Consider the following 14,339-nt stretch of genomic DNA (forward strand, 5'->3'; position numbering starts at 1 on the left):
GGGCATCGTTGATATGCTGACAGCACTCACTTGAAAATTACCTGCCTTTTTGACTTGTTCAATTGACCTTTTGGATTTTTTTTTTTTCCAATTCCCTAGGAAAGATCAGCACCTACTTTCCCCTGTGAACTGCTGGTACCTGGTTCTGACGCAGACCCGGCGAGAGAGCAGAGATCATGCCACCCTGAACGACATCTTCATGAACAATGTCATCGTCCGGCTGTCGCAGATCAGTGAGGATGTCATCAGGCTCTTTAAAAAGGTAACCAAAGCAGAGAGTTCTGCTCAGCGAGGATCCATCCTTGCATTTTAGTCTAAAATAGCAGCTCACCATGGATTTCTGCACAAACTGGAGATGCTTTTTTCATTACCTTGGTACTCATTATGGAAAAGCTTAGACTAGAGATTTTCTTGGGGGGGCGGCAGTGTTACCAGCCTGAGGAATCTTACCCAACTGAATTGTCATTAGATGTTGCAGAGCAAATCTGTACAAGGGACTACCACTTGTAAGTCTTTCCAGGTAATATTTATGCAAGAATTTTAAAGAAACTGAGATATAAAACTGTCAAGTGACTAGGAGTGAGGTGCGACCTAATGCTTAAACTGGCATCAGTGCCAGCGAAATGAAAGGTGGAAAACATGATGACTTTTTTAAAGACTCCTGGAGGGCTTCAGAGAACAGGTCAGCAATCTGACTTTAAAACCAGACGTGTAGGTTGGAACTTTACTAAAGAGCAGAGTGTTGGGCATGTAGGCAGATACAAGAGAGGAGTCAGTGTGGCTTTCTGAAGAGAAGATTCATGCCTCAGAAATCCAGTGGAGGGATTTCTGTGAGCCAGTGACTGTGTGAATAAGGTGGCACAGTACCTTCAGTGGCTTCAGGCTTTGGAAAAGGTCCCTCGCTGAAGTGCTTGAAGAAAAAAGCTGTTCAGGAATAAGGAGTGGTTGTTTTCTGGGTTAATGGCTGGTTAAAAGGGAACAAAAGGAAGGAGAATTGCAGTGGAGTTCCCAATAAATTATTTGGAAAAAGGATGAATAGTAAGATGACAAAATCTGCTGATGATACAGAGTTATTAATGATAACCATATCAAAAATGAGCATCAAAGACTCGCAGGGATCTCAGTCAGGTGGACTAGGACTCTTCAGTTGAAGATGAAGGGGAAGTGTGTAATGTGGTAAGAGCACGAAGGGTCACAGGCAGTTTGTAGGAAGCGAGTAGGAGTGAGGACCTCGTCACGTCTGCTAAGGTAAGCCATGGGCGGTCAGCAGGCGCTGGGCAGGAAGAGACGGTAAAAAAGGAAGACTTTTTAGCATCGTTAGTACTATATCTACTATATTACGTTTGCAGTACTATGGATAATGCTATGTTTGCTGCCTCGTACTGTGTTTTTGAAAGCCAGACGTTTAACCTGGGCCCGCAGGCAGTCAGATGGACGTGAAGCAGTGTTCCCTACCGGCAGCTGCCCGGCCCCGCTGCCAGCACAGCTTCGGGCTTCAGAGTCACAGCCCTGCAGCTCGTCACACCGCGGACGTGCTCGGTGGCGTCGCTGGCCCTTTTCCTCCACTTCTGGGCATTTGCTGCTGGCCGTCCTCAGGGATACTGTGCCGGGCTAGGTGGACCCTTCATCTGCCTTTATGGCTCTTACGTTTTTCTTAATTTTTGTCACTTGTTTTCAACAGGGGTAGCTGGAGAACTGCACTTAGTGAGCAGGCGAGCCTGCTGAGATGCCTGTCTCTCCAAACAGGAGTAGGGCTCTCAAATCAGTGGTTATCTTGAAATTTTAGCCCAGCTGGAGAGTAAATTTAATGTGATATTTTTATGGCCAGCTTCCTGTAGTTTATAGATCTGACCTAGAAATTAAACCGCAAGGGCAAGTTTGGATTTGCTGATCTGATAAGGCACACCATCACTTTTCCTGTCCTTCTGGCCTCCAGAAATTGGAAAGATTTGGGATATATTGGTTAGTTCAGTCCTAAATCTGTCTCAAAATTTCCCTCCCGTTTGCAGTTTACTCTGAACCCGTTTTTGAGATGTACACTAAGACTGTCCTTCTGCTTACCCTTCCTAGGTCTGTGAATGGTATATCTCACTTTGAACCCCAGGACAAATCCAGTCAATGTTCAAACAAGGGCATAAATACAGTGTTTGAAGGGTTTTTCTTGTAGTAGGTCAATCCTCAGCCAGGACAAGATGATTGTGTTTGCTTTTCCTCCGTCTCTCCCTCCCTCCTCTTTTTTGAATTTCAGCATTTAGGGCACAACACATACTCGGTGGAAATTGCTGCTCCACGTTTCTCCTCCCTGATCCGCTGCCGGGGAGGTGCAGCAGCAGTGCCTCCATCTGCAGCCTGCCAAGCCAGCCGCCTGCCTTTCCTCCAAAGGAGGTTTACAGCGGGGCTGGGGGGAGCTGTGATTTCACTCGCATTTGTCCCTTGAGGTTTACATTGCAGCAGGACTCACGGGTCCCTGGGACAATGCTCAGCTAAATCATGGAAAAGGCTTATTTTGTGTCGTCATTTGCCCTTAATGTTGATAGGGAGGCTGACACTTTTGGGGATATTCAGGTTATTTATTTTTCTTAACCTATTGCACGCTGTGCCCGAAAGGGGATCTGGGGCTATGCTTCCCCCTTGGCAGCAGTGTTTGGTGAGCAGCCTTAGGCACGTGTGTGGGAATAAGAGCATCCTGGTAAAAGGCTTTCTGAGACGTCCGGTCCAGCCCTGCAGCTGGTACGGGTTTGCTCAGAGGAGGTGTCTTTCACTAGTTTATCTGCTCTGGTTTTGAGTGCGATAAGTGCGTGAAGCACTCCTCCTGGGGACACTGTACCCTACATGGCTGTTGGACAAATAAACCGGCTCCAGAAGGGTTAAAGGCATCTGCAGTTGTGGTTCAGCTGTTGGTTTTGTTCTAAATTGCTCTTTGATGGTAAATTAGGGGAACATTTTTTCCAGAGATGTCACTTTTAATTCCTCCCATCTAGAATTTATTAATGGGTTGTGACATGCTGTGGGTACACGGAGGGGCTGGAAGGTTTTGCACGTTGTGCTTTCATTATGTAGATGTAAACAATCTCAGCAAAGCAGCAGAGACGTAATATCTGGGGTATGAGGATGCTCACAACGGAGAAGCAATTGATCAGCGCGGTGGGAATCTGCCAAGAAAGATGCTGGGTGCTGAGCTGCTTCTCCCCTCGGCTCCCCTCAGTGTGCTTGGCAGCAGCGGGGGTCGATGATCGGGAAATTGGGGCATTGCCTTTTGTTCATCTCCACCGATGTGTTTTGCCCTCCCGGTGACCGGCAGCGTACAGTCCCTGCCGTTCGGCCGTGCGTCGCTCTGACACACCTCTCGCCGGGGCCGGCCGGAGAGCCTTTCAGCTTACCCAAATCTAAGAGAGAGGGAGGACTAGGAGCATGTGGGGATTCAGTTTTTAGTGTTTGGGTTGGAGACGTTTCACTGAGCCATCTCCAGGTCTGGCCTCACCTCAGCTGAGCTCAGCAACGGCTTGCACCGGCCTCAGCAGGGCTTACGGAGGTGTGAGTTAGTTGTCAAAGGTAGCGGAGAGGAAGCTCAGTTACATTTCTCGAGCCATTGGCGTGTCGGTTCTTGCAGGCTGTGGGCCAAGCAGGGGTCCATGCCACGGCTGCGTTTGTGGCAGGACAGCTTGCAGGGTGTTTGCGAGCCACGGTCGCTCTGAGTTGCAGCAGTGCCTGGGGGGTTGCGGTTCTGCTCCCAGGGAGGCCGTGGTCTCTCCAGAGCCAAGGAGCTCAGGTCTGACGGGTGCAGGGTGAGCTCAGCTAAGGCTGGTGACGCTGGGGTCAGAAGCCATCTTCTGCTTGTGGATCACTTCCTTTTTGGCTTCATCAGTGGCACCTTTGTCAGCTTTGACAGCGAGGAGGAGGCCCTGTCGGGAGAGTTGCAACCCCTCCTCTCGTCAGGCACAACGTCACCGGGAGACCAGGAGCCGTGTATCCAGGCTGAAAGAGAAACACAGATGTTTGCCACAGAAATGCCACGGCGTTGCTGGTTAAATGGTGGCAGGTGCCTTTGGGGTGCACGGTCAGCATGGTTAAAAACAGGCCAAGAAATACTTGTGTCTCCTGCTTTGAATCTGTCAGTACAAGACATGAAAGATGGGGCGCATCTTCACCTTCAGACTTCTGCCATGTATTTGAGTCGGTTCTCTGGACTCGTGCAGCGATGGCATGTCCGAAGTGCTCTCCGGTCTGGGTAGTGCCCGCCCTGGGACGGGGTTTCAGCTGTCCTGCTCCTCTCTGCAGCACGCACGGGTGGCTCAGCTGCAGGCGCAACGTTGCAGATGCCAGACTGGGGCCAGGGAAGCCCGTGAAAACCTTTGCTGTTTCTCTCATTTTGTTTACCTCCAGCATGCCGGGTCTCGCAGTTGTTTTCCATCAGAAAAGCATTCACCAGTGCCGGGAGGGGCAGACCAAGCCAGGGGAGGCTGTCTGAGCTGGGACTGCTTGGAAGAGCCCTGGGGCTGAGGGCACTTCAGAGAGGCTCTGGGTGGCTTCGTTTCGGTGGTGGCTCAGCCTGCAGCTCCTCCTCGCAGTCTGCCTGGTGCCACGCGTGGCTTGAAAGGCGGGTGGTTTGGGTGGAGGGCACAGAGCTGCAGAAAGTCAAGAGGGGATATGTGGTTTGAGTCTCCAGCTCTTCCTGGTTCTTCAGCGTGGCTGCCACCGGCTCTGGAGGTGGGCTGGGCTTTGAGGGATTGCCCCTGCTCGCTGCTGGCCCTTGGCACTGAGGCCAAGGTAGATGTGGTCAGGTGAGCTTGGGTTGCAAATGCAAAACGCAGGGAGCACGCGGCCTCTCTGCTATTGTCTCCTTTCCCAGCAGAAACCTTCCTGGGAAGTGTAGGACCTGGAGCTGGAGCGCTGGTGACTTGTGTTGAGTGGTGTCCCGTCAGCGAGTCCTGCGGAGCTGCGCAGATACTGACGGGCATCGCAGAGCTCCTGCAAAGGGTGCTGCGAGGGAGCTGCGAGCAGGGGGGGGAGCTGCGCCGCAGCACGGAGGACCAGCATCCCCTGTCCGAGCATCCCTGGCCTGCAGCTTAGCCCGTGCAGTTGAAATGAACAGCCAGCCTCCCTGCCTGCTCCAGCAGACAGGCAAGCCCTGCTAATGAGGAAAGTGGAGGAAGAAAACTCAATTGGGCAAATTTCCCTGGAGCTTCCAGTGTGAGTCATGTTCCTGGCGCAGGAGGAAATTATCAAGGCAAGTGTTAGTGTTGCTAATAGGCAGGCAATAAATGGAGATGCTAAGATATGTCGCTGCAGAGATCTGACTTGATCTGTTGTCGGAGTGAGTCTCCGTCACCATGAAATCTCACAGCGTGTCCTCCTGGCAGAGGCGAAGCCTGGGCGAGGGACGTGCCGCCGGGCAGGCGTTGTCTCCCCTTTTACCTCCTGCTGTGGCGGGAGGAAAGAAGTTTGCTGCTTCTTCCAAGTACGGAATACAGGAAATTATACATTTGAGACAGAGCATTGCCATGTCCGAAATAACCGTGCTGCATTATTCCCCAGTGTGAGATTTAATTACGTTCCATGACAGTGAATTTAATTATGCCCCATGCTGCAGTGCCCTGGATGGAGATTTAATGAAGAAGCGGTGTCTGTGTGGAAGGGAGTTCTTTGTCTCTAAAATAAGTATTCTTCGTTGCCAGTAGTCCATGTTGCTTCTTCCCCTTACTTTGTCCGCAGCAGCAGGAATTTTAATAAACCTGCTAAACTGAAGCCATTGCCATCCCAGCAAGCAACTGTGGCTTTTAGTAGGAATGGAAGGCATAAAGCATGTGGCTAAATTGGAGCTTGGCTTTTGCAGGTGGTGCCAGGGAACTGAATGGCGTTTTGGTGTTGTCTCCCATAAACACACAAATGTAATTTCTCTGTTATAAAAGGGGGAGGCAGCACACTCGGAGCAGAGCTTCTTCAGCTTCCCGCCCGCCTGCGTTTGGAAGAGGCTCCAGCACCACGAGGTTGGACACTGCCCTCTTGGACGCTGGGAGACTTTTGACGATGGCAGAGACCACTTTGGTCTCCAGCAACAGGACAGGGCGTTTGGTGGATCGTGTCTATAAGCAAATGGGTCTGTAAATGTAGCACCCACCTGTGGTCCCCCCCGTCAGCGTGACTCATGGGAACGGCACACTGCTGACAACTCAGCCGTTTTGTGTTGCTCTATTTAGGAGTCTAAAATTAAGTTTGAAAATTACAGCTTTGTGGACTCTCCCTCCGCCAGACAGGAAATGTGGGGCAGAGGCAAGAGCTGTAGCGGAGCCTGGGCCATTGCTCCTACCACGAGCCCGTCCTCCTCCGTTCGCTTTGGGCAGGCTCAGTTCGGGGCCCGGGCTCCGACTCGTGACAGCAGGGTCAGCTGGAGGGTTACGTGCGACTCTCAACTCCGGCAGGCTGGGGGCCCCGTGGCTCCGACACCCCCCTTTGTAGACCCTGACTTAAATAACTCATGTTCTGGATGTTCCCTTTTTTCTGGGAGGGATGCGTGCTTTTAATAGCTCTGTTGCTCGTTAGTGAGCCACAGTGAGGTTTTCGAGAGCCGGTAGTGACTGCCGGTGTCGGCAGGGAGGGGAGAGGGACTGGGGTTTCCAGCAGACGAGGTTTCCAGATGGCTGGGGGTACTTAGCACCTTCTGGTAATTGGCATCTTCTTGGCACCTCGCGCACGTGAGAATGGGAGCAGCGTGCATCATCGCGCTTCTGAAGATGGGACTTTTCCAAATGCCCTGACACTCATTCACAGATAAACTATAATTACTGGCTAGTCGCTGATTGCAGAGTGCTTTTACTCCTTAGATTCCTTGCTTCTCTCTTTGCATTCAATTCTAACTTTTAATAATCTGAGGTTAAACTCTTCAAGTATGTAGGTTGTCCAGTTAGCTTTAATTAAAAGGCCTTTGTGTCATGATCTTCTTTAGCTACCCAGCCAGGAAGCTGCTTGGTTGTTGTTTTCCCTGACTGCGTGCACAAAAATGCATGGAGTTATTTGAGGAAATCTGAAAGAAACTGCTTGTTTTTTTGGTTTGGGTTTTTTTTGGTGGGGAGAGGGGGCTGTCTATACTTATTATAGCTTGAAGATGTGTTTAAACTGTTTCCTGGCCAAGAAGATTCTGCAGAAAGATGAGGAGTGTAATTACAAGGGAGGCAGGAAAGCAGTGCATGCACATCTGCAGTAGCATCCAACCGCTGGATTTCTGAGTAGGAGTTGACTTGATCTGCAGCCAAGCTTAAATGTTCAGCAAGCTCCCCAAGTCGTGGCCTCTCCCGTGAAACGCCGTGCCCGTGCTGTAGGAGGTAGGCGACTGGATCACTGCATCCTGCTTGGCAGGAGAAGTGAAAAGACAAACTGCTAACAGGATTTCAGCAGACGGGGGGTGGAGGGCGGAAGATGCCATGAGTTTTTACACCCGCAGTGAGCTTTCTCCTAAGCTTGCTGAACTTCGGCTGTTGCGGTTGTGAAATTGGAAACGTTATTATATAACTGTGGTGTAGCTATTTCGTAATGTAATGTCCTTTTTCAGAGAGGCTTTGGTTCACTCGGGTCAGATTGAGCTACTGAAGACAAATCAGGGAGAGTGGGTCATGGTCAGGGTGAACCTAAACTTGAAATACTCAGGCTGGGAAGCCCTGATAATCTGCGTTCTGAAACAGTTGATTGGAAGTTGCAAGTGCAGCAGCACTATCTTTAATAAATCTATCAAATCCAGATAAATTGACAGGGGATAGGGTATGACTGGAGAATGCAAACAGAAGCGATTCATGTACCCACAAGTATTTATTGTATAATTTAAGTAGTGCAAGGAGTTAATGTAGCACTAACACGCAGCCAGCCCTGTGTGGAGAATGCAACAGCCGCTCAACCCACATCCAGTAATGCAGCTTTTGTTAAAAACAGGAGAAGTCAGGCTACAACACACTCTTCTGGCTACGCAGCAGGCCCGGCTTTCATGCACTCTGCCAGTCTTAACGCGAAGCAGGTCTCCAAAACGGGGCAGGGCGTTGTGTGTTAGATCCACACGTGGGTTGAGTGTGGACTGGAGATAAGTTCTGCCAGCGGAAGGGCAAAGTGATATTGTCTGTAATTCCGGAGTCATCCCTGTGCATTTGCAGGATAAATAAATTAAATTGTGTGATGTTCTGCATCATGGTCTCTGAAACCCAGGTTGGGTGATCCATGGACAAACATTGACCTCCAATGAAAATGCAGCAATTCTGAAATAGCGTGAGGATTTGCTGTACTGTATGTGTTCATGTTTATAATGACGCATTTTATTTTGTTAAGGATTTGTAGAAAATTAAAGGAAAGCAAAATGCCAGTTTACTTTTAAACTTCACTGTCACAAGCAGATTGGAAGAGGGAACCATCTGTATTTTGGTTGTAATGTTTAGAAATGGAGAGCACGGAGCCCAGATGTGGATTGGCAGCCCTGTTGATGTCTTTCAGCTCCCGGAGCAGGAAAGATATTAGGCAGGATTTCTGAAGTGGTGTAAATAAGGCCTCTGGGGCATTTCTCATGCTGCGGGGCTGTTTTGTTTTTTAAAATAATATCTAGAATTAAAACGTACATGGCTTTGTTACCGCCGCTGCAGAGCAAAGAACGGCATGTCTCGTGTTTGGCAGGGGAGCCAGGAGAGGCAGATCTCCGAGGGGCAGAAGGTATTCAGGACGGGCATTATAAAAGCCTGTCGTGCTGCCAAGGTCCACCTACGCCGCTGTCAGCTGAAAGGAGGACAGAAAATCCCCACGGGCACCGGAGAGGTTGCTGTGGTTTTGTTTGCTGTGGGATGGGTGCGGGAGCCTTTGCTGGAGATTAACAGGATCTGCTTGGGCACAGGGGTGGTGGGGCTGGGAACAAGTACTTCTGCCTTTGTCAGGATCAGGGTGGTAGCTTGGTTTAAGAAAAGAGGAGAACAACAACTCACGGCTTCCCTGTCCTACCAGCTCACCAGTGTCCCCAGACTCTCTTCCTTCTGCTGGTGCCATGCTGTCCCGTACCAGCACTCTGCCAGCGTTGCAGACCTTCTGTGTACCTTTGGTCAGCTAGTTGGGAAAAAACCTGTCACCTCAGTTCTTTCCGAGTTTGAACTGGGCGACTGTAGGGACCCCGTTTCCCCTTTCCACACCTCCTGTCTGTCTCTGGAGTTTGATGCCCTTCAAGTGGCGTGAGGTCCTCCGGAGCCATGGTGTGCTGGGGGTGTTTGGAGCATCGGTGTGCTGCTGCCGGTGCTCGACCTGCGCAGGCCCATGATGGCAACGTGCTGCTGCCGACCGGCTGTGCTGCTGGTAGGGTTGTGCGATCACAGTGCTGTCCACAGCGTGTGCAGACCGCTCTTGTGAATGCAGCTTGGGCAAAAGGATTAAGGTGCATATGCATGGAGCATTCGGAAGTCATACAGTCTTACTCTTCCCTCCAAAATGTGTTTTCCTTTCAGAAATGCATGCTGTGAGCATAATGGAGTCTCAACTCTTCTTTTTGTCTTCCAGAGCAAGGAGATCGGCTTACAGATGCATGAAGAACTCCTGAAAGTCACCAATGAGCTTTACACGGTGAGTAATGAGCTGATCCTACCCATGCCTAGCCTGTGCAGCGAGGGGAACGTAGGCAATGTCATTTGTTAGAACAAAATGTCTGTTCAACGTTTCAGTGACTTGAGGAGGCTCTCTCTCCCTCCCGCCATCCTGTGGTACAGCCCATTTGTTCCTCTTGCAGTTGTTAGAAACGTTTCATTCTTCACTGGTTTTGACGGCAGCAGAGGGGGATTTCCCAGCGGTCCTGCCGTGCAGGGCTGCTGCGGCCGCATCAGGCAGCGGATCATGCCACATAACCGTTTCACTTGAGCATAAATGGGGATGTCTGGGCATGATCCGGTGCGATCCCTGGTGTCCGTAATGCTCCCACTTGCCGGGCTTTCTGCACCGTGTTGCCTTTAGGCCCCTTTCGGTTTTCAGTTGGTGATTTCTACCGGCCCAGCAGTTGTGCTCTGGGCTGGCAGTGCTAACTTGTGGCTGAAACCTGCCCTGCTCACGTGAGCCTGGTGGCCTGGGGGTGATGGCTGAACGTGACCTTCTGCTGAGGAAGGCATAAAACTTTTAGCTCCTGTGTGCTCAGCTTCATCTCCCTGCTCCAGGGAGCACTTTGGTTGCAGAGCTGTCTCTGCCTCCAGGTGAAATCGTACACTGTTATTCAAGACATCGCTCTACAAGCAGGTTTTCATAGTAGGGCAGTAAAAGCCTTTGTGTTGCTTCTGTCTCTTGCCCTGTAGCAATTGTCTTTTTTTTCCTTTTATTTGTGGTGTAGGATCAAGAAAACAATATAAAGTCTGTCTTGTGTTGGAAAATTGAGATGATATATTTGCTTTCTTTGGTTGTATCTGTTACTGGTACATAAATAACACTGCAGTACGTTTATTCCTAAACAATCATTTTATTCCATCTTCTTTAAAAATAGGCTTAAACAACAGAGCATGAATGATATTCTTTGAAATTCCTGCCATAAATCTTCTCTCAACAGGTTTGTTATTGGTTGTTGAAGGATTCCGTTTCTGTGAGACGTGCAGTGTGGGTGGACAGCCAGGTTGGATTAAAAAGCTTGCGTGAGATTTGGGAATGCGTTGATGGTTGAATGTCACAAGCTGTGTTAGTGGTGGTGACTAATTAAGATTAATTACAACAGCAGCATGACAGATGCAAAACAAGGGAAGACTAACAAGGGCTGGGCTGACCCTAATACCTGTGGACCAGAGTACTCAGAACCCAAACATGGGACAGCCAGAGGGACATGGTTAGGTCAGCTGGAGGATCAGAAGTGGGCTGAGGTCCAAAGTGCCTGCAGTTGGCCAAAGAAGAGCATAGAGAGTAATTTTGCCCCTGCTGAGTCTGTGGCAAAACTCATCTTCACAGAGTTGAGATTCCCCCCGCTGTTCACTGGAGCTGGGATTTCCCCCCATTCACTGCTCTGCTCCCACATGCTGAGCAGAATGTGTTTGAATGGTGAAACAGACTGGAACGGCTGGAAGAGCTTTGTGTTTTCTTTGAACTGACCTTTCTGCTAAGATAGCAAACCAACTGTGTCATCTGGCTGGGAAGAGACACGCTTGTTTCAGAAACTGCAATGAAACAGGAAGAAAAAGCAGGCCCTGTTGGGCAAACAAGATCCTCTTAAATCTGTTCAGTGCACGCCAGCTCCCCTCCAGTCAGTAGTTTTCTGTCCTCGAGACATCGGGTCAAACGGGCTTAATTGCGTACTTGGCTTGCAGGTTGATCCAGCATGCTGGCGTTGTTCTGGGACATCTTCAGGACTGACCTGTAGTTGGCGTGTTCATTGCAACGTGTTGGGTACCCAGAGCAGCACATTCAATAACCGTGGCTGCTGGCAGAATCAGATAGACAATAAGGACCCCTGGCTCAAAGGACATCAAGCTGCTCCTTGTAAAATGTCATTTGGCTGCTGTCAACGCAAGGGAGTCGTTTATCTTGCCTGCGGCCAAGCCTTGTATCCCTAGTACGTCTGTGCCCTGGCTAGGCAGCTTTTTAAGCCTTTCAGAGGGGAATTCTACGCACTGTGTGGAAACTATATAATTTTTTACAGGCTTCTCAGTCATTCACTGTCTCAAACTTAAGCCAAAATAACCAAATTGATTTTAATTCAGCCTTGTTGCTGTTCTGATCCAAGTCACCCTGTGGACTCTCTGTGTGGAAAGAACTAAACCCCAAAACCACGCTGATTTTAGTTAAAAAGGAAGTAGATTACTTTCGTTCTGAAGTAGGAGTTGTTTGTGAGCAGTTCTGCACAGAAATAATTTAGCTGTGAATTAAAGCTAGCTTCATTCTTTTCATTCCTGCTTACAGGCTTCAGCAGGCAGATATCAAGTTGGGGTCCGTAAAGGTTGGAGGTTCTTTGTTCCTCTGCTCACAGGTCCCTCTCTCTACTGAATGCATTCCAGTCAGAGGAGGTCAGGCCAAAACTGGGGTAAGAAAACCAGTAACCCCAGAGCAGCGTTCTGGTAGAGTTTTCTGTAAGCTCTGGCAGTGATGTGCGATTTGGTGTCCAGCACTAACGACGTGCTATTAGGTATATGGGCTTTGTTTGCCATAACGCAGGGACACAGCTATAGCTGAAGGCAGCTTGAAGTCCTGTCGTAGAAGCACTGTGATGTGAACCGGTGCGCTGCTTTGTCACAAGGTATTATGGAAGAGGATTAATAGCTGTGAAAAGAATTGTATTAATTAGAATAATACCTACAGATACATTACCCAGGTTAAAACCAATAGTAACAGTCACCATTCCCTGTGTGGCAGGACGTGAATTGTCTGGAGCAAATCTTCCCTTTCCATCGGGAGCGCTGCGGTGACGGAGGCCATACCTCCGTGGTTAGCGGGTGTTTTCTGTGAGCGCGCTGTAGAAATCCTTGACCGCATCACACGGTAGCGACGCAGTGATATGTTGCTCCGCATCACGCCGTAGAAACCCTCTGAAAAGAACGTGTTTGCTTTCATGCTTTCTTAAAAGACCGGGGAGGTGGAGGTCAGCGTCTGTCGTCTGATGGGTTTGTCCCTTTCTCAGGCCACGGGCGTCCCTCAGCTCGTGCCATAGGCTCTATTCAGAGAGGAGGGGGCCGGCGCCTTCGGCCGTGCTGGTCTCTGCCCCTCCCCGGGTGCTGGGCTTTGTTTTGGTCTCCTCGACTTCAGGAGTGCCTAAGACTGTGCTTAGCACCGGTCACCCGGTTTCTGGTCTGGCTCCTCTGCGGGGTCAGAGCCTTAACGACGAGCTGGTTAGAAATGGGAAGCCCTTCTGGCTGAGGACAGCAAACAGGGCCGTTGATGGCCAGTATTTTGGCAATGGCCTTTATCCAGAAGGATATTGTTAATATTGGAAAACACAATTTGTGGTGTTAAATAATGAACATCGGAACGTATTTTTCTCCCTCCACTGCCGCTAATTAACTTATTTGCAGAAAAGATCTCGGGGACGCAGCTGTGGCAGTTTTTCTTTGTGACACAATAGCGTAAGACGGGGACAGTGTGACTCGATGGCAAGCGCCGAGAAGGCACGAGGGAATTGCGGATCAAAGTGCCGAATGCTGCAGCGCAGGTAGTCCCCATTCAAAATTAAGGCAGATATTAAAACAAACAGAAATATCCGCTGAATTTCCAAGTGTGAGCTGAGGAGGAACACGGTTGGCACAGCAAGCTGTTTGTAGCATCTATTTCTGCAGCATGGATGCTGAAGTCTGGGGAAAATATTTTAATGGATATTAGATCCTTTGCACTTTGTTAAAGAGACTTCCAGAGGACTTGTAAATCTGATTCCTGTGTTACCTTCTTAGGTTCAAGCAGGGAGAAAATATGGAGGAGGAAAAAGGGCCTTTGTTAAGGAAAGTTTCTCAGGTCATTAGCAGATAAGTCAGAGCCTGTTGATCGATGGCAGTGGGGCTGGGAGCCCCCACAGCTCTCTGTGCCATGGAGTCCTGCCTCACGCTCCGGGCAGCCGTGGGACCACTGGCGTCCAAGGGAAAAGGGGTGACAGCAGCGTGTCCCCGGCCTGCGGCAGAGTGGCGTAGCCGTGCGTGAACAGAGACAACGGGTGAATTGTGCTGAAGACTTTCTGGTTAGGTAGCTGTTTTGGAACCGATAGATTTCACAAAAATCATGCAATTCGGACCACTGTTGTTGGGCTTTTCTGTTGCATTGAGTTAGGGCCTCTCTGGGTGCTGGGGAAAACCTCTCTTGTGACTGCCGACTGCACTGAAGTGCAGGACTTCTCTTTTTCACTTTCCTCTCTGTTTTTCACAAAAAGATGGAGACAGTGAAGATGAGGAGGGCTCTAGTCTTTCCCCTTAGGAAAAACCCAGAAATTGTCTGCTTTGTGTGTGTCCTGTGATGTTCGCTGCAGAAACTGCAGTTTGAAATACGTGGCTCGAATCCGTGTTAGAATTTGCAGGATTTTGAAATAAAGCAGCTCAGAAACAAGGCACAAGCCTTTGCTTACTATCCTTTGCCGCTGCCTAGAACTGTAACTCCCAGTGATGGCACATTTGTGCAGGCTTCCATGCGGCGTTTGGAGCTCGTTTGCAGCTGACGTTTGTGCTTGGCAAGAGGAGAGATCATATGTTTCAGCCTAACCTCGTCCAAGTTAAACACTCCTGGTTCCTGCTGACAACCGCAGCTGAGGAAAACTGTATTTTCTTCATTAAGGCTTGTGCAAAGTTACTCTGTTTTTGTGGGTTCCTGCTCCTTTTTAACTCACGGGCCTCGAGGCGAGCCTGTCCTGGTGCCATTGCCGGCCGTGCCCAGGCACTTTGCTGAGACTGATC

At 49.7% G+C, this 14,339-nt stretch overlaps 1 protein-coding gene across 3 annotated transcripts in view; it reads left to right on the plus strand.

The window, feature by feature from the left end:
- SRGAP3 (SLIT-ROBO Rho GTPase activating protein 3) overlaps window positions 1–14,339 on the plus strand; it is a 123,836-nt gene that overhangs the window by 65,023 nt on the left and 44,474 nt on the right. For all 3 annotated transcript variants that reach the window (XM_054838439.1, XM_054838437.1, XM_054838438.1), the window contains exons 3-4: window positions 100–262; window positions 9,511–9,573. In XM_054838439.1, the coding sequence (XP_054694414.1) occupies window positions 100–262; window positions 9,511–9,573 (226 nt within the window). The remainder of the gene's footprint in view (window positions 1–99; window positions 263–9,510; window positions 9,574–14,339) is intronic.

The sequence above is a fragment of the Grus americana genome, chromosome 11, assembly GCF_028858705.1.
Source record: "Grus americana isolate bGruAme1 chromosome 11, bGruAme1.mat, whole genome shotgun sequence".
In the NCBI taxonomy this organism is placed as follows: domain Eukaryota; kingdom Metazoa; phylum Chordata; class Aves; order Gruiformes; family Gruidae; genus Grus; species Grus americana.